General features: G+C 48.3%; 7 protein-coding genes across 7 annotated transcripts; 4 read left to right on the forward strand and 3 right to left on the reverse strand.

The window, feature by feature from the left end:
- The first annotated feature begins 58 nt into the window (after positions 1–58).
- On the forward strand, positions 59–853 carry F5J12DRAFT_795802 (NDUFA2, NADH ubiquinone oxidoreductase 10.5kD subunit). Its single transcript, XM_051744085.1, has 4 exons — positions 59–264; positions 321–427; positions 510–748; positions 799–853. Exons 1-3 carry the CDS (start codon positions 176–178, stop codon positions 596–598), a joined length of 285 nt encoding a protein of 94 aa, XP_051604664.1. The 5' UTR covers positions 59–175; the 3' UTR covers positions 599–748; positions 799–853.
- A 183-nt stretch (positions 854–1,036) lies between these two features.
- F5J12DRAFT_712542 (uncharacterized protein) lies at positions 1,037–1,717 on the reverse strand (the record flags this gene model as incomplete). Its single annotated transcript, XM_051740771.1, has 3 exons — positions 1,037–1,298; positions 1,351–1,455; positions 1,512–1,717. 3 exons carry the CDS (start codon positions 1,715–1,717, stop codon positions 1,037–1,039), a joined length of 573 nt encoding a protein of 190 aa, XP_051604665.1.
- A 1,122-nt stretch (positions 1,718–2,839) lies between these two features.
- F5J12DRAFT_180532 (uncharacterized protein) lies at positions 2,840–4,355 on the reverse strand. The gene is made up of 3 exons (XM_051738262.1): positions 3,531–4,355; positions 3,371–3,475; positions 2,840–3,314 (listed from the first exon to the last, which is right to left on the reverse strand). Exons 1-3 carry the CDS (start codon positions 4,253–4,255, stop codon positions 3,005–3,007), a joined length of 1,140 nt encoding a protein of 379 aa, XP_051604666.1. The 5' UTR covers positions 4,256–4,355; the 3' UTR covers positions 2,840–3,004.
- A 1,067-nt stretch (positions 4,356–5,422) lies between these two features.
- F5J12DRAFT_180521 (uncharacterized protein) lies at positions 5,423–6,883 on the reverse strand. Its single transcript, XM_051738261.1, has 4 exons — positions 6,718–6,883; positions 5,938–6,665; positions 5,783–5,887; positions 5,423–5,731 (listed from the first exon to the last, which is right to left on the reverse strand). Exons 2-4 carry the CDS (start codon positions 6,630–6,632, stop codon positions 5,458–5,460), a joined length of 1,074 nt encoding a protein of 357 aa, XP_051604667.1. The 5' UTR covers positions 6,633–6,665; positions 6,718–6,883; the 3' UTR covers positions 5,423–5,457.
- Positions 6,884–8,521: 1,638 nt separating this feature from the next.
- F5J12DRAFT_703364 (uncharacterized protein) lies at positions 8,522–8,716 on the forward strand (the record flags this gene model as incomplete). Its single annotated transcript, XM_051740537.1, has 1 exon — positions 8,522–8,716. A coding segment is annotated over one exon (195 nt), but the record flags the coding sequence as incomplete, so codon positions are not given.
- Positions 8,717–8,778: 62 nt separating this feature from the next.
- On the forward strand, positions 8,779–8,997 carry F5J12DRAFT_713079 (uncharacterized protein; the record flags this gene model as incomplete). Its single annotated transcript, XM_051740807.1, has 1 exon — positions 8,779–8,997. One exon carries the CDS (start codon positions 8,779–8,781, stop codon positions 8,995–8,997), a length of 219 nt encoding a protein of 72 aa, XP_051604669.1.
- Positions 8,998–9,186: 189 nt separating this feature from the next.
- F5J12DRAFT_779130 (uncharacterized protein) lies at positions 9,187–10,034 on the forward strand (the record flags this gene model as incomplete). The annotated part of the gene is made up of 2 exons (XM_051742353.1): positions 9,187–9,229; positions 9,283–10,034. The coding sequence occupies 2 exons, from the start codon at positions 9,187–9,189 to the stop codon at positions 10,032–10,034; spliced, it is 795 nt and encodes a 264-aa protein (XP_051604670.1).
- Positions 10,035–17,931: the final 7,897 nt, after the last annotated feature.

Here is a 17,931-nt window from a genome sequence, read left to right on the forward strand (position 1 = left end):
CCTTGGGGAAGGGGCTTCGACCGTGTCCGGGTCACCAGCGAGCTGAGGGCGTTTCAAAGCAACCAACCAAGTTCCCACCCATGCGACCATGCAGTAGCCTATTATGTAAGCAATACAGCCGAACTTTACCCAGCCCACCGTCGAAACGCAGCCCCCTACCAAACTCATCTCCGTCATGTCCTCGTTTGCAAAGGCACTGTCGCCTACCATTCGTGAGGTCCGAATCCTGTTTTGTCAGTCGGGACTGGCCTCTGAAGGCACGCGGTAAGGGAAAAAAATGGGCTGCGGAATCAGACGGAACTGGCTCACCCAATTCCCAGTCAATTTGTCCTTGCAAACTACCCTGTCATCAAGAAACACAACCCAGACCTACCCATTCTGATCAGGGAGGCGAACGGAACACCAGCACGCGTTTTTGCACGTTTTGGTGCGTTCCTCGTTCATGTGTTGCAGCGCTAGCTGCGCCCCTTTCTAGCATTAGCTGAGTTGCTGTTGCTCCTATTTCACAGGGCGTGGTGTGGAAAAACACGTTGAACTAGATAATCTATCTACAGGGGATGTAGCCTCTAGAGTGGCCCATCTTTTGAACGGGTCATGACCACTTCGCTACCCTGTCGCCCACCGAAATGAGACGCCGTTGTTTACAATGTATAGCCGGGTGTGACACGCGGAAACAACTTCGCAGTTCGGAAGTCAGATAGTGTGGATGGCTCTGACATGGCTGTTCCTCGATACTCGTCTCGTACAGGTGAGTGCGTCTGCATGGTGTAGTGCGTAGCACTGCATTCTTGCCTCAAGGATTCGTTGCATTTCAAGCGAGGCGTTGTGGAACGCCTGTTTGCGCTAACATGGGGACCCGAGTAGTTGAACGTCCTAGTTCAACTTATCACATAGATCCATCCACGGTGATAAATATGTTTAATCAGATGATCGCTCATTATCGTGGAAACTCATCGGGAAACAACAGGGTGTGGTTAATACTTGCGAACCGAGATCTCCAGCGTTGGGCAAAGTTGAGATCGCACTCGCTTGGCTATTAGACCTCCCTCTTAGCTTCTCCCAGCACACCTTCGCCATACTTTCCAGCTTTCTCTACGCCGACCACCGCTTCGTGCTCCTTCCGAAGGTTTCGTATCATCCCAAATTGGTATACCAACACTAAAATTCCACAAATGATGGTTATGACTCCTGTGACAATGATGGTCGATTTCGCAGTCGTGCTAAAGAAACCTCCCTGAGTGCCGTAAACGTTCGTTAATGTTGAGATTACTCCCGCAAGGGAATTCAAAAGACCAGGGCTGATAACACGGAATGTCAGGCCAGCCTGGACTCGCAACGTGCACCACTCACACAAAGATTCGGTTCACGATCCAGATGTAATTATCGTGCCATCGCCACCACAACCAGATCATCCCGCAGCTTCCGATGCCTGTGCATAGCCACGCAATCACCAGCCTTTTCACGTGCACGAGGTTAGATTATTTTGCCATGTCAGATGAAATTGTACCCACAGTGGTACGTTGTTGATGATGGCTGCGATTTGATTCGCTGTGCTTCCAGCTGGTTGATCCTTCCATGAAGCAAAAGTTCCGGGGAACAGGATAAAACCAGCCAGTAATAGCCAGGTAAAGAACGACGCTAGTAACTTGTACAACTCTGGGATGTCGTCTAATGCAAGCAGCATCCTCACATAGCGCGTCTGTGTACCATTATCCATATTAGAGTGCAGGCCCGGCATCGAGTGCACGTCCGAAATGTGTCCGGGGTCTATGTGATGATGTGGTTCCTGCAGTTTATGAGGCGAATGTGTGGGTATCGTCTCGACGACGGTAGATGAGTGTGGCTGATGCAAACTGGTTCTGGTATGTGTCCTCGTTAAGACATGATGGTCGACTTCACCGCGATCCACGCTAGTGTGACGATCAGGAGATGGCTTGTAAACTGCGTAGTGCTTTCGGTCATTGTCAGGGCGCCCGGAAGTTGATGGATATCTGTGAGGAACGGGACTCGGAGGACGGGGTCGGGATCGGGAACGAGGACGATGTGAGTGACTATTAAGATGAACAACCCCATGGGTACCAGAATTGCTACGTGCGCGTGAGGTGTGGTGGGTATGGTGTGTCGATTGAGTGGACGCTTCATGTTGTCCGCTTGGTTGTCGTCGATGAGAACTATGATGTGACGTTTGACGTGTCAAATTCGAACGAGATCCAGCTGGAAATCTGTGTTGTGCGTGGGCTGAATAGCCCGGAGCATAGCCGGGGTCACCCTCGAAATCGGGAGATTGGGCGATGGGCATCACAGGTAGGGAAGGAAGATCTTTGTTAAGTGGGTCGTGCTGTGTCCCAAGAGAAGTTCCCTGCCTCGAGGAAGTGCGGTTATGAACTGAGAACGGCACTGGTGACGCGCTGGATGGCTGCAATATGGAAGCCTGCATGGACGAATCGCTCTGCGGTGGATCGCCGGTTTGGATCCACGTATTAGTACGAAGTAGAGCGCCAAGCGAAGGAGTGGATGGATCGTCAACGCATTCGACTGCTGCGTCGAGAGACCTCTGCGATAGTACGGAGTCGGTTACCCGACGAACAATAGGTCGTCGCACCGGACAGGAATGGCCTGGGTCACTTGCAACCCGTAGCTGGCGCTGCTGTGACGGCACGCCTGAGGTGGACATATATGTACTATGTAGTACTTCTGAATATCCTGGCACAAAAGAGAACAGGAAGAAACGTTCAGATGGCCCGGTAAATAGATTGTAGGCAACTTAGGAAGATTATTAGTACCCTGACATGGCACCGCATGGCCGTCATTAATCATTGTCGGCGCTCAGCAACTCCGGTCCCTGCTCATTTGATGACGTCGTCACTTCTATCCGGCGCGGGTGGTGTCTACTTCAACTCGACGACGGCTGGATCACAAGCATGACGGACTCAAATGCGAGAGTAAAGTGCTACATCAATACACGTGTGACTAAAGGAACAACTCGGATAACGACTGAAACCAGCTACACGTATCGCCAGGGTCTGAATGTTTCAGCCCTCGTCTGCACCGGTACCTCCTCGCTCTTCTGTTCCACAATCACCCCCGCGTTTCGCTTTCCAGCATCCCTCTCCCCCTCTATTCTCTCATGCTCCTTTCTCAGACGCCGTATGAACACCCACTGGTATATCACCACCAGAACCCCGCAGATCACGGCAACAGTACCTGTGACGACAATCGTTGCCCGCACATTTGAGCTGGACAAGTTGCCTTGCGTCTCATAGGCGTTCGTTACGGTAGAAATTACCCCCGCGACGGAATTTAGAAGACCGGGCCTGCGTGTCAGGAGATATCAGGTAAGTCACCACCCATAAACTTGTCCACTACTTACACGAAGACCCGGCTAACAACCCAAATGTAGTTTCGTCTCCACCGCCACCATAACCAGACCATCGCTGCGCTCCCAAGTCCTGTACACACCGATGCAATCACAAGTCTTTGGATATATAATCACTAAATTGTCACACAGGACACAGGAGACTTCCACCTACAGCGGCATGTTCCTGATGAACGTCGCAATCTCATATTCAGCAGTATCGGTCGGTCGAGTCGCCCACGATGCGAACGTCCCCGGAAACAGAACAAATCCAGCCAACAACATCCAGGTAGAGAGTCCCGCTATCACCGTGTACCAGTTCGGAATGTAGTCTATTGCAAGTATCATCTTCACGTAGGGAGTTTGCACGTGCTCATACAGGTTGGCATGTAGACCTGGCATTGAGTGCAAGGTTGAGATATGCGGAGGGATAGGCGCGGGGCAGTGAACTTCATGCAGTCCATTGGCCTCAGGATCAGCTTCAACGTCCGTAGGTTGGTGCGGTTGTTCGAAGCAGGCACTAGACACGGAGTGTGCTTTCCATGAAGCCTTGTGATCGGTCCCAACTCGAGTCGTGGCGACGGACCGACGGGCAGACGATGGCGTTGGGATTTCCTCAGGGTTTTGCGAGTTTCCAGTAACTGTATTTAGGCGCGCACGACCTGATGAGTGTATGCAGGAAGTGGCACCACGCGTGCCAGAGCTTCTGCGCGAGGTGGTGTGTGCCAGCGGATTCATTGGCACATGGTACTGATATTTGGATTGTTCCCAATGCGGGCTCGGATAGGACATCGGGCGTATCGCATTTGAGTGAGATTCCGGAGAAGTCTGCTCTTGATCCGCTAGGGAACCTTCTACAGAACCTTCCTCATATGCCGTAGCTTCGGCGGTAGACATCATGTGTTAGGGGTTGAACGTGGGTAAATTACCACTGTAAGCGAGTGGAAGAGGGGTGAGTGGTCGATCTTGTTTAAACGAGGTCTTGGGCGGAACAGCACTGATGGGGCAGACAGCACAGGCAGGGAAGGGGGGCGTTTGCCTTGCCAGTCAGATCAAGTCCGACATTGATTGTATCGGCGGGTAGCAGCGATTATATCCTGGATGCCTCGTGTCGCACACGATGGCGCGTTAAATATTTTTCACAATTCTACGCAACAGGTGCGGCGTATCACATTATTCGATCGCTTTGTGGTAAACGCCTATGCAACTTCTGGTGCCGATGTGCTGATAGACGCCAAGGTTCGCGTATTCTTTTTTAGTGTCTGCTTGCCAGCCTCGTGGCACACGAGGAATATCGGAATCCCCTGCGGCATGGAATCAGCGTCTCGATTGTTCAACAACGAGGATCCACGTGCACTTTGCGGACCTCCACTTCGCGATTCTTGGGGGTCGGGCAACTCCAAAAGAGGAAGGAGAACAGACGTGTGTTCCAACTTCACATCCATAAGCGCCAAACGCCTGCATAATCCGAGGGGGGAACCGAGATTCCTCGGTGATGAGGTAGCCACGTCAGGTGAGTGACGAGCGAGACGGTTTGAGAGCGTGACTGATTAAAGGGATGTATATTTGGTAATCGCTTGATACATTGTAACTATAAATCGTGCTGATAGGGTTGCCACGATTGAACGATCCTTGCAACGAGTTGTATTGCTCGTGCAATTTTCCAGGCGAGGGCAAGGGTCATCTCCCTGGACGACTTCGTCTGAAGATTACTGGCAGTTGCGATTATCGACAACGACGCACAACGTGGTGGCCTTTGCCCAGGGTCGAACCTTCAAGAACGTTGATAGGCAGAGTCCAGCTACTACTTACCGATATCGACGTGCGCCGCTATGATAGGCATGGAGGTAACATCACATGCGAACCACACATGCACGCTAAAAGTGGCTTCGGAACGTTCTGAGCGCTATATACGCTTCGACATGAGAGCCGCGCACCTGACAGGTCACGTTAGCAAGGGTGGACACTCTAACTTCAACTATGGGAGTCAACTTAGACTCGAAATGTTCGACCGAAGGGTGAGTAAATCATAAGTTCATGACTCCGTGACCAGGGCGTACAGCAATGAATGACAAAATAGACTACACCATCCAATCTTTTCCTCAAACTTCCTTGCTTCCCTTTCCAGTCTCTCTCTCTCTCTCTATCCTTTCGTGCTCTTTTCTGAGTCCCCGTATCAACACGAACTGATATATCAACACCATCAAGGCACAAATCACCATAATGGCACCCGTAACAATGATGGTTGACAGTGCAGACGAGCTGATCAAAGCGCCAAGGTTGCCGAAACCACTGGTGCCAGATAAAGAGCCTGCGCTGCTGTAAATATTAGTCAACGTAGAAATTAGTCCTGCGAGAGAATTCAAAAGACCGGGGCTGTTGGCAAGAAAGGTCAGGTCAACTTCCACCTTAAACTTGTCAACTCACACGAAGATCCTGTTGACAATCCAAACATAATTCTTTCTCCATCGCCACCATAGCCAAAGCATTCCTAATCCTCCAATGCCCGTACACACCCATGCGATCACCAGCCTTTCCGAACAATTTAAATGACATATGGACACGGAAGAATTACCACTTACAATGGTACGTTGTTGATTATGGAAGCAAGCTCATGTTCAGTAGTACCGGCCGGTTTATCTGCCCACGTCGCGAATGTCCCAGGAAATAGAATAAAACCAGCCAACAATATCCAGGTGAAGAATGCCGCCAACACCTTGTACAGGTTCGGAATGTCGTCTAGTGCAAGTAACATCTCCACGTAACGGGTCTGGGCGTACTCATGTGTGCCAGAGTGCAGACCTGGCATTGGGTGTGTGGTCGAAATATGCGTAGGATCAGGGGTGTGGCGGTGAACCTCATGTACCTTTTCAGCGGCAGGGCTGGGTTCCGTGGCCTTACGTTGGTGTGATCCGGAGTGGGGACTGGAAACGGTGTGTGCGCGCGACAGAACATCATGGTCAGCCTCAGCCCGAGTTCCATCACCTGTCTGGCCAGCAGGCGAGGCGTCCGCGTGCTTCGGCGATTCCCCAACAGGGGCACCCGTGTGCACAGGATTCGGTGCATCCGAATGGACGGTGGCATCATGCGGGGCAGTACTTCTGTGCGAAGCATGGTGTGTCAATTGACTCGTTGGCTGATCACTAGTTTTCCCCGGATGTGGGCTCTGATGCGAAGGCTGGCGTACTACATTTGAATGAACTTCCGGCGAGGTTTGCTCTTGAGAACCTTCAACCTTGCCGGATCCTTCCGACTTCGTAGTTCGGATGGTAGACATCACAGGAGATCCCCCGAATATTTCCCTAAAAATCTATTCCTCCTTGAGATGTACTGATTACGGAGTGTAGTGTGAGAGAAGTCACCTGTGTTCTCGCGCAGAAAGAGGCAATTAGAGAACGTTCTACACGTTCAACCAAGGCACTGGAACTGGAAGCGGGCTGAGGGTAAACTCGGCACCTGGACACTTCAGCCTGCAGAGGTAACTATATATACATACCCTCGATGCCTCATGTCACACACGATGATAACTTAATCGGAATTCTTAGAATTCATTCCACAGGTTGGCAGCATGCCATGCCAGATTAAGTCCTGATATGTGAAACGCCCATAAGGCTTCTGGTGTCTTGATAAGCGCTACCTATCCCTTTAACGACTTGATGTAACCCGAACAATCAAAAAAAAGGAGTGACGAACACGAGTACATAGACGCGCGCTTTACCTTCACGTCATGAATTTTGGGATTAGCGTGATCCGGGAGAACCGGAAGTCCACAACAAGGCAACTTGAATCGACTGTTCTTATAAACGTGACCAAGGCAGGTGAGTGGTATGCGATACCAGGTGGAGGCCACTTGGAAGAGAAGAGGGATGCATGGTATGTAGTTAGTTTTCAACTTCCGCTTCCAGTGTCATGCGTGAATCCATATGGAAATAACGGCCAGACCCTGGGAGACCCTGAGCACATTAAGTCTTGTGACAAAGTCGTCCGAGTCGTACCTCGCGTTACGTTTCGGGGTAAGCTTTCGGTCAGACACCTTTGGCAAACGACGGAAGCAATAACACTGATTACCGCAATTGCGAGTTATTTTATCGTTCTGATTCAGAAGTGAGTCATAATAGTCCGCGTAGGGTCATCGCGACGGAATAGAGTGCAATGATGACCAGCATGGATACATTGCATGATCCATGCTGTTACTGTCTATTTCAGGCAAGTTGGCCACGTGACTTTTTATGTAAGAAAAAAAGCACTCACTTCCGTCGACCATATCTCCCCATCAACCACTCGGAAATCAGTAAAAACAATGCCATTCGACTCGGAAAAAATCAGAGATTGAAACTAGGGTTGACCGATTACTTACAGGTGACTTTTTTCAAATCGGTATTTCAGGCTGCCTCGGTATTTCATACTAGGGAAGTTACTGACTGCCAGCGTGTTGAAGGCATGCGACAAGGGCAGAAAATTGCCCCCGAGATACAATGGGCCATCGTACAATTGTCCAGGCGGCTCGAAAATGAAGAAATTGCTATGTGTCTTGACCTCTCCACCCACTCTGTCTGACACATAATTTCTCATTTTCATGTTCATGGGACCATCCCAAACTGGGAGGAGAAGTCAGCTCAAACTGAACAGAAGAATAATCAGCATCTCTGGGATGTTGATGTTGAGGTATGTGCTATAATTTTCATGACCACTTGGCATGCTATGTCATACTGATATCATCATAGTTTCTACTTGGCACTATTCAGAAATCACCCAATCTCTATCTTGATGAACTCCAGGAAATGCTGGCAGTATTCTGTGGTGTTGAAGTTTCACATTTGACTGTTTGGTGAACCCTTCACAGATCAGGATTTACAATTAAAAAGGTACAAGTTGAGTTGTCTCCATGTCTATACTATTGTGTGTTCACTTCTACAGATTACATTTGTTGCAGCAGAATGTTCTGTGCAAAAGCACCTTGAGTATATTGCTAGGATAGGGAAATATGAACTGGAACAATTAGTATTTGTTGATGAGAGTTCTGTTGACTGCTGCACAACCTATCATGGGAGAACATGGTCAATCAGAGTAACAAAAGCTCAGTGCAAGGCATTTCTTGTGTGTGGGCAATGGTAAGTCTTTATCCTGAGTTGTTGTGGTTCTTGCTGAGTGCATTGAAGCTTTTCTGTTCTCCCAGCACTTTCACTTGTTGATGGTATTCTGCACTGTGACATTGCCAAGGGATCTTTTTGTACAGAGACATTCATGCACTTCATTGAAGGATTACTCAACAACATGCAACCCTATCCAGCACCAAATTCAGTGATTGTGATGGACAACTGCCAGGTCCACAAGCATGCAGACATTCAGAACCTGATTGAAGCTAGGTAATTTCTAGTCATTGTCATTTTGTATATTTTACAAGCTGATTGTTGAACAGTGGAATGTGGTATGAATACTTGCCACCATACTCTCCTGATCTCAACCCAATCAAACTTGCCTTTTTGGCTATGAAGTATCACCTCCACTGCGATGGAGATTTTATTCAAATGGCCATGACTGAGCTGTCAGACAAAGAAATTTATACCACCCTACTCAAGGCTTTGTGTGTGATTACTCCAGAGGATTCATTTGGTTGGTACTCACATTGTGGTTACATATGATACAGACATATTCACATCTTGTCCTTCCTGTAATGAATGAGAATGTTGCAGCTGTGACTGGTAGCCCATGAGATTGTGTAAAGTGTTAGGTGACATGAGGCTTTGGAGACCACACAAATACATAAACTGTCCTGCTGCATCCATGCTACCAGTTGAACATCAGATTTGAACATTGAATGTTGAACATCCATGCCTCCAAAAAAGCATAGCAAGAATGCTCAGCCCATGACAGGTGCATTTCTGGCCTGCATCACAGTGTCTCACTCACTCACACCTATGCTACAGAATCCACTGGACTAAAACCTGGGGCATGCTCTAACTGTCAAAAGCACAAGATATGTTGTAACATGTCTTCTGGAGCTGCTGCATGCTCTGCATGCACAAAGAGTGGATCTGAGTGCATTCCTCAGGAAAGTCAAACTCAGACTCATAGCAACACCACTCCACCCATGGATGCTCAAGGGACCAGCAGGGCAAGTGAGGGCCAAGGACATGAAAAACCCAATAGTGCTGCTCCACAACCCACCACCATGGGCCCAACTGATAGCCAGGCCAGATGCCAATGCCAGCTAGAGTCAATAGCACAAAAAAACAAGGCCAGCATTGCACCAACATGCAACATCCCTTTGTTGAATCCCATCCCTGAACCTGAGGACACATACAACCCTGACACTGATTTTTTTCAATTAGATGTACCTACTACAACTGAGTTCATCAATAGTATCACTGGTTACAACTCAGATATTGGGATGGAGACATATGAAAGTGGAAGTGTTGAAGAGATCAACATGGACATCTCAATGGACAGCACTGATGACCCTGATGATGGGGGAAATTTGACCTCAGGTTCAGAAGACCTTGACAGGTGCATTGCACAATATCTCTGCCAGCATTCTAAACCAACAGTTGGACACACCCCTGGCAAGCAGCAGCCTGGAAGACCCAAGGGCAGCTCAAAGATGGTAGTGGCTGAAGCAGTCACCACTGAGGAGCTGGAAACACACCATATGTTATTATTTTCTAAATTTATTGTATGACTCACTGACTTCACCCTAGCCTTCATGATCCAGTGTGCCATTCACCAACCTGATGGATCAAATTCACCCTTTGAGGTGTCATCCAATATCTCACTCAACAATCTTTGTCACACTGTTGCTGAAGAATTAGAATGTTTTCCCATGCATATTTTACTATGATATTGATTAGATTCTGATAAGGCCAAAGCTGGAGTAACTTCAATAAATACAAGCAAGGAACTTGATATTTTCAAGAAGAGGATGGGGGAGCTCATCCTCCCACAATGTCTCACCAATGGAAAGCTATCCACCCAACCACAGAAGAGTGTTATTGTGTGCTTCAAAGATGGAGGTGCTGGAAATCCTGGTAATGTCAGTAATGTGCCAGTATGTATGAGTCGCATTCACACCTATTCAAAGTCCCTTACATTATTTTTAGGGTAAAACAGACTCATGTACAACATCCTCTACAAGAAATAAGCCTGCTCCAGCAGCCACTGGCCAGTTAGAGGGAAACAGTCATTGTGAAGAACTCATTGCTGAACTCCAGGACTGCTGGAAATGTGGAACACACTCAAAAGGCCCCAAGTCCCCACAATACTGCTATTCTCCAAGTGGGAGCAGTGTTTGCTATTGTCATGACCATGTGCTCATCCTAGGTCCTCACTCACTCTGCACCCCTTCCTGCTGGTCATTTGCTCACTCCACACCAACTCTGCCTGCCCCCTGACATTTATGAGTCATCTCTGCTCTGACTGCTGTCAGACTTGCACTGCCCTCCTACCAGACTGTGTGGGCTGTTCTCTGAGGAGTTGTGTGGCTACCCTTCAGACTTCTCTCTGACAGTGCATGGTCAGGGACTCTGCAGCACACACACCACATGGTCTAGTGCCTGGACTGTTTCCTCTTTGGGATGTTCTGTGTTACCCATTCATATGTCCTCCATCTACCCTTTGTTCATTGTCTAGGAAGTTTTACTTGAAGTTTTCTGAGTCCCTGTATGTCAGTTCTGATTCCAATTGCTGTACCTCCATGGTAGTATAAAAGCATGTACTGTACTCTGCTGTTCTTCAGTACAAATATCAACTTAGTTCCTACTCCCTCTGTCTCTGTCCTCAGACTGTCCATCTGTACTCCCCCTCTGAAATACAAGGGCTGAGATTGTGCAAGGGGGTAGTGCATGAGCTAAACCTGATGCCCTTGCTTCACTCTGCCCTTACCTTAGTGGACTTTGTTCTTGCCAACACTCTGCCAGTTGGAGTTCTGCTCTTTCTGTTGGACTTGCTTCTGAACCTCTCCCCAGACCTTGTCCAGCATTGGAGTTGGTTGGAGTAGGCCTGGACTTGACAGTATATTTGTACTCACACTTGTACGATCTCATTTTCTGTCTTCTGAAAAACTTACACTGTTATGAGAACTCGAGCTCAGTCCCAGAGAGTGGTTGCTGAGAACCTTGCTGTTGTGCTAGCTAATCTGCATTGACTCCCTTCTGTTGTCGAACAGTTCCAATCATTCTCCACTCAATGCTGCTCTTGCACTGAATGCAAAAGTGCTTCACAAGCTGGTCACTCTGACCTCCATCCAACCACTTTCCATACTCCATCTCCTTGTAACTGAGATGATGGACCCAACCCTGATGACCCTGATGGTGATCCCAATGGTGGGGGCAGCAGTGACAGGAATATCCCCAAAGACCCAGCTGAGCCACCAGAGGATCCCCTCATAGCTCTTGCTAGAGCTGTCCATGCACTTGCATGGTCTAGTTTGTGCACTGGGGACTCCACTCCGAAAACCAAGGTCCACAAGCCTGACACTTTTGACAGCTCCAACCCTAAGAAACTCCATGAGTTCCTTGTACAATGCAAGCTGAACTTCCAAGACTGCCCCCACACATTCTGCTCTGACAGAGCAAAGGTTGCCTTTTCTCAGTCTTATCTTAAGGGTATGGCTCTGGCTTGGTTTGAGCCAGACCTACTAAACCCTGACAACTATGACTGCCCACTCTGGATGGACAACTATCACAAGTTCTTACAAGAGCTCACAACTAATTTTGGTCCACATGATGCCATAGTGGATGCTGTCCAACAACTCAAAAACCTCACTATGAAAGATGGTTCTTGAATTACCAAATATGTCATAGAGTTCAATCACTGGGCTTCACAGGTCAAAGACTACAGTGTTGGTGCACTCTGCCACCACTTTTATAGCAGACTTCCAGACCACATCAAGGATTAGATTGCTTGTGTTGGAAAACCTTCTACCCTCATGCAACTCCACAAACTCGCTCAGACTATTGATGTGTGCTACTGGGAGTGTAAAGCAGAAATCTCACACACCACCAAGTCTGCCACTGACAAGTTGCAGCCTTCCAGCTCTGACAACAAGTCTAAATTGTCATCCTCCACTTCTGTACTGAAGTCCAATGCCAAAGGCAAGGGCAAACAGAAAGATCCACCCAGGTCTGACATGTCCAAGTCCGATATTGCCCATCTTCTGGGCAAGGATGGCAAACTCACCTCCACTGAATGACAGTGCAGGATGAAAAACAACCTCTGCCTCTTCTGTGGTGAGGCTGGCCACTCCACCAAGGACTGTCCCAAGTCTACCTCTCATGCAGCCAAAGCCTGTGCAGCTATGGCTGGAACTCCACCTCCTCCACCTGCAGAGAAGGCAGAGCCAAAAAATTAGTCTGCTCCTCCAGGAAGCTCGCACAGCCTGGAGGAAGCATTGATCCCAACTGTGTGCAACTGGACATCTGACTCAACATGTCTGCTCTCTCTAGTCCCAATTCTTTACTTCCATCTGTAACTCTTCTTGATTACTCTGTTGGTACTGTTTCTGCATTGATTGACTCTGGCTCTTCTCATTGTTTTGTAGACCTGTCCATAATCAAAAAATATGCTATTCCTGTTTCCTCCATTTCTCTGCCAGTTCTGCTCCACTTGTTTGATGGTAGTACAAATGCTGTCATTTCCCAAGAAGTAGATCTTTCCCTCCACTTTCCTTCTGGCAATGTCAACTCTGTTTCATTTTATGTTACTCTGTTGGATTCTTCATGTTCACTGGTATTAGGACACAACTGGCTCACCCACTTCAATCTGTTGATTGACTGGGTACTGGGCAGTATATCATTCAAACCATCATTACATGGAATGCTGACACCCCAGGCACCTTCATCACCCTCTGCTGTGACCTTCACTCCAGATCTGACACCCCCCACTCTGTCTGCAGTTCCATCTGCACCTCTGACAGACTCACCATGCTCTGCTCCACTTGTCTCACTCATCAATGCTGCTGCATATGTCAGAGCCTGTGCTCTCCCTGGCTCTAGACAGTTCCACTTACAGCTCTCTGCTGATGATGTGAGGCTTCATGTGTCCTCTGCTTCTTCTCTACCTCCTGACCTCTCCTCAGTCCCTCCTGAGTATCATGAGTTTGCTGACATCTTTAGTAAAGACAAGGCTACTGAACTTCTGCCACACTGCTCATTTGATCTCAAGATTGACCTTGAGGAAGGAGCTTCTCCACCCATTGGCATGATCTACTCTCTGTCTCTGCCAGAGCTTGAAGCTCTCCACACCTTCATTGATGAGCACCTTGGCTACAGTTTCATCAAGCAGTCCACCTCTGCTCATGGTGCCCCTGTCCTCTTCATAAAGAAGAAGGATAGTTCATTCCACCTCTGTGTAGACTATCAAGGACTCAATAAAATCATGAAAAAAGATTGCTATCCACTGCTGCTCATCTCCAACCTACTTGACCCCCCAAGCTGTGCTAAAGTCTGCACCAAGATCAACCTCTGCCATGCCTATCATCTGGTCTGCATCACAGACAGAGATGAATGGAAAATGGCTTTCCACACTCATTATGGTTCTTATGAGTGGTGGGTAATGCCATTCAGTCTGACTAACATGCCTGTGGCTTTCCAGCAATTCATTAATAGCATCTTTGCAGACATGCTCAATGTCTGCATCATGGTGTACCTTGATGACATCCTAGTTTATTCACAGGATGTGGAGTTGCACCACAAACATGTAAAAGAGGTACTCTGCTGCCTTCAAAAGCATGGTCTTTATGCCAAGCCAGAGAAGTGCAAGTTTCACTCCAACTCCATCAAGTACCTTGGTTATGTTCTTTCTCCCTCCAGTCTCACCATGTCCACTGAGAAGGTTCAGGTGGTCTGCAACTGGCCTGAGCCATGGAAGGTGTGAGATATCCAATCTTTCCTTGGCTTCACAAACTTCTTCAGATGATTCATTAATAACTACTCTGACATCATCATTCCACTCACTCACCTCACACAAAAGGGTGCTCCTTGGAACTTTTCCAAGGAGTGTTGCTCCACCTTCCTCCACCTGAAGGATGCCTTCAGCTCTGCTCCTATCCTCACACACTGGGTTCCTGATGCTCCACTTACAGTTGAAACTGATGCCTCCAACTATGCCATTGCTGGCATTTTGTCAATCACCTGCTCTGACAGTGAACTCCACCCAGTTGCTTTCTACTCCCACACCATGACTGCACCAGAACTCAACTACAATACCCACAACAAGGAGCTGTTGGCTATCTTTGAGGCCTTCCACCATTGGTGGCATTACCTAGAAGGTTCTGCCTTACCTGTCAACATGGTGATGGACCACAAAAACCTTGAGTATTTCTCCACTTCTAAGGTCCTCACTTGTCAACAGGCCCACTGGTTGGAGTACCATTCACAGTTTAACCTTCCATCTGCTTCCAACCTGGCCACCTGGGAGCCAAACCTGACGCACTTACATGACATTGGGACATCTACCCAAAAGGGGGGGATAGGGACTATGTGCAGGTAAATCCTCACAATCTCCACCCTATGTTTACACAGGAGCAACTCACATCGTCCCTCCATACCACTACCCTCATGGCACCCATGCTCCACACTGCCATGGTCTTCAATGTTGAGTGCTTGCACTCCAACATCATCTCTGCCCTACCATCTGACCCTGTCTCTGCCAGCCATCTTCCAACTTCAACTAAGCCTCAGTGGTCCCTGGACCCTGATGGTCTACTCTGCCTTGATGGTTGCATCTTTGTCCCTGACATTGATGACCTCTGCCCTTGAGTGCTTCAGTTCAAGCATGACCATCCTCTAGCAGGCCATTTCAGGAAAAACCACACCCTAGAACTCATCTACAGGGACTACATGTGGCCTAGCCTCTTCTCTGACATGAAAGAATACATCAGGTCCTGCACTGCCTGTGGATGGAACAAAACTCTGCAGCACTGCCCCTATGGTCTACTGAAGCAACTCCCCATCCAAGAGAGACCTTGGAACTCCATCTCCATGGACTTCATTGAACACCTCCCCAACTCCAATGGCTACTCTGCCATCCTTGTGGTAGTGGACCACCTCTCAAAACAAGCAGTGTTCATCCCCACCCATGACTCCATCACCTCTGCCAAACTCACTAAGCTCTTTCTTACCCATGTCTTCTCCAAGCATGGAGTACCAGCTAATGTCACCTCTGACAGAGGTCCTGAGTTTGTCTCACACTTCTTCTGCTCTCTAGGAAAGGCCCTGGATATGCATCTTCACATCACTTTGGGTTACCACCCAGAAGGCAATGGCCAGACTGAGCATACAAACCAGACCCTCGAGCAGTACCTTTGTGTCTACTGTAACTACCAACAAGACAATTGGGCCAAGCTGTTACCTCTAGCAGAGTTCACTTTCAACAATGCACCAAGTGCAACAACTGGAGTTTCTCCCTTCTCCACTAACAAAGGATACCACCCAAACCTGTCTGTGGTCCCTGACCAAGACTTCACCTCTCCAAGGGCTCATGACTATGTCATTGAGCTCTCCACCCTTCATGACTTCCTCTGCTCCAAAATGCTGCCTTCTTCCTTTGGGCCTCCTCTTCCTCCACTCCACCTCCAACCTCTCCTCCTCTGCCTTCTGCCTTTTGGCCTCCTTGCACTTGGCCTTGTGCTCTGCCTTGTGCTCTCTCTCTCTCTGCTTGGTCTCCTCTTGTCAGCACACCTTCTCTGCAGACTTCTCCTGCTCAGTGTTGGTGGAGTCATCAGTAAGGATGACCAGTTCATCATCTGCAACTTGGGAGCAGTCACAGATGTGACCAGGGGTTGGCTGGGGGGTTTTGCTCTGGCACTGGGAGGACATGATGATGGGGAGAAAGGATGAAGGTTTGGTACCCTAACATGTGTTTTTAAGCAGTTCTTCAGACTCTGACAGAGCTCTGCTGCAGCTAAAGCCATTATCCTCAAGGCATCAAAATGGTTTCAAATGATTGACTTGTGTAGATCTCATCTCATACATGCAGCCTTCAGGGGTTCAGGCCCTAAGGGGGGGGCACTGTCATGACCATGTGCTCATCCTAGGTTCTCACTCACTCTGCACCCCTTCCTGCCAGTCATTCACTCACTCTGCACCAACTCTGCCCACCCCCTGACATTTACAAGTCATCTCTGCTCTGACTGCTGTTGGACTTGTACTGTCCTCCTACCAGACCATGTGGGCTGTTCTCTGAGGAGTCATGTGGCCACCCTTCAGACTTCTCCCTGATAGTGCATGGTCAGGGACTCTGCAGCATGTGCACTGCATGGTCTAGCACCTGGACTGTTTCCTCTTTGGGATGTTCTGTGTTACCTGTTTGTATGTCCTCTGTCTACCCTTCATTCGTTGTCTAGGAAGTTTTACTTGAAGTTTTCCAAGTCCTCATATGTCAGTTCCAATTCCAATTGCTGTACCTCTGTGGTAGTATAAAAGCATGTACCATACTCCACTGTTCTTCAGTATGAATATCAACTTAGTTCCTACTCCCTCTGTCTCCATCCTCTGCCTGTCAGAGTTACCTCCAACTGTCCATCTGTACTCCCCCTCTGAAATATGAGGGCTGAGATTGTGCAAGGGGGTAGTGCACAAGCTAAACCTGACACCCTCACTTTGCTCTGCCCTTACCTTGGTGGACTTCATTCTTGCCAACACTCTGCCAGTTGGAGTTCTGCTCTTTCTGTCAGACTTGCTTCCAAACCTCTCCCCAGACCTCATCCAGCATCAGAGTTGGTTGGAGTAGGCCCAGACTTGACAGCTATCATCTGACTCACTCTAATTTGTTATACTGGGCTGCCAAAATTGTACATTTCAATTTTTTCATTCAGTCCTACAATACACTTACAGTTTGTAATGATATCAGATGGAAGGGAAAGCAACTGTGGATGAGAAACCTATTGGGGTCCAGACTGGCAATGCAAAGCCATGTAGTCACACAACTACAACAGTGCCACAAATGGGACATCTACTGGCAGGGTTTCCTGGCAGGCCATACAGCTTCCTCCCTCCTTACATGCAACCAAATTTGGGCTATCCAATGGGTAATTTTGGATGCTACCCACCTAACCAGCCCCTTGAGAACCCAATCAGTAATTTTGGACAGTACTACAAGCCCAATCAGCCCTCTCGGACCCACCCTTGTGATTCAATACCAACATCATCTCCCAGCACATTGTCTTCACCCCCACTCCCACCCACCAACATCATTTCCTGGTTTTCATCTCTTGATCTCAATGAGCAATGGAATGCTGATGGTGTGACTTTTGCACCATTTGGGCACATGCTGGCAAAGAAGGGTTTTGTTCATATATCACAGCTAACTCCCACATTTGTCAAGCTCCAAGACTTGCAGGTGTGGCTCGGGATTGAGGTTAGGACAGCTATTCTGATTATGCAGTATGCAGAGGAGGATTGGAATGCTGTGAGGTCAGGAGCCCATGCTTAAGTTGCAGTATGTCTATCATCCCACATGTCTACTGCTGTCAATTGTGTCTTGTCATTATCAATGTCCTTGCACAATTTTTTGTGCCTTGCGTCCTTTCTTTCGACGTCAACCATAGCCTCAAAGTGTCAAAGAATGTTATCGAACATGCG

The sequence above is a fragment of the Pisolithus orientalis genome, assembly GCF_024613125.1.
Source record: "Pisolithus orientalis strain OTSU chromosome Unknown F5J12scaffold_2, whole genome shotgun sequence".
Taxonomy (NCBI): domain Eukaryota; kingdom Fungi; phylum Basidiomycota; class Agaricomycetes; order Boletales; family Pisolithaceae; genus Pisolithus; species Pisolithus orientalis.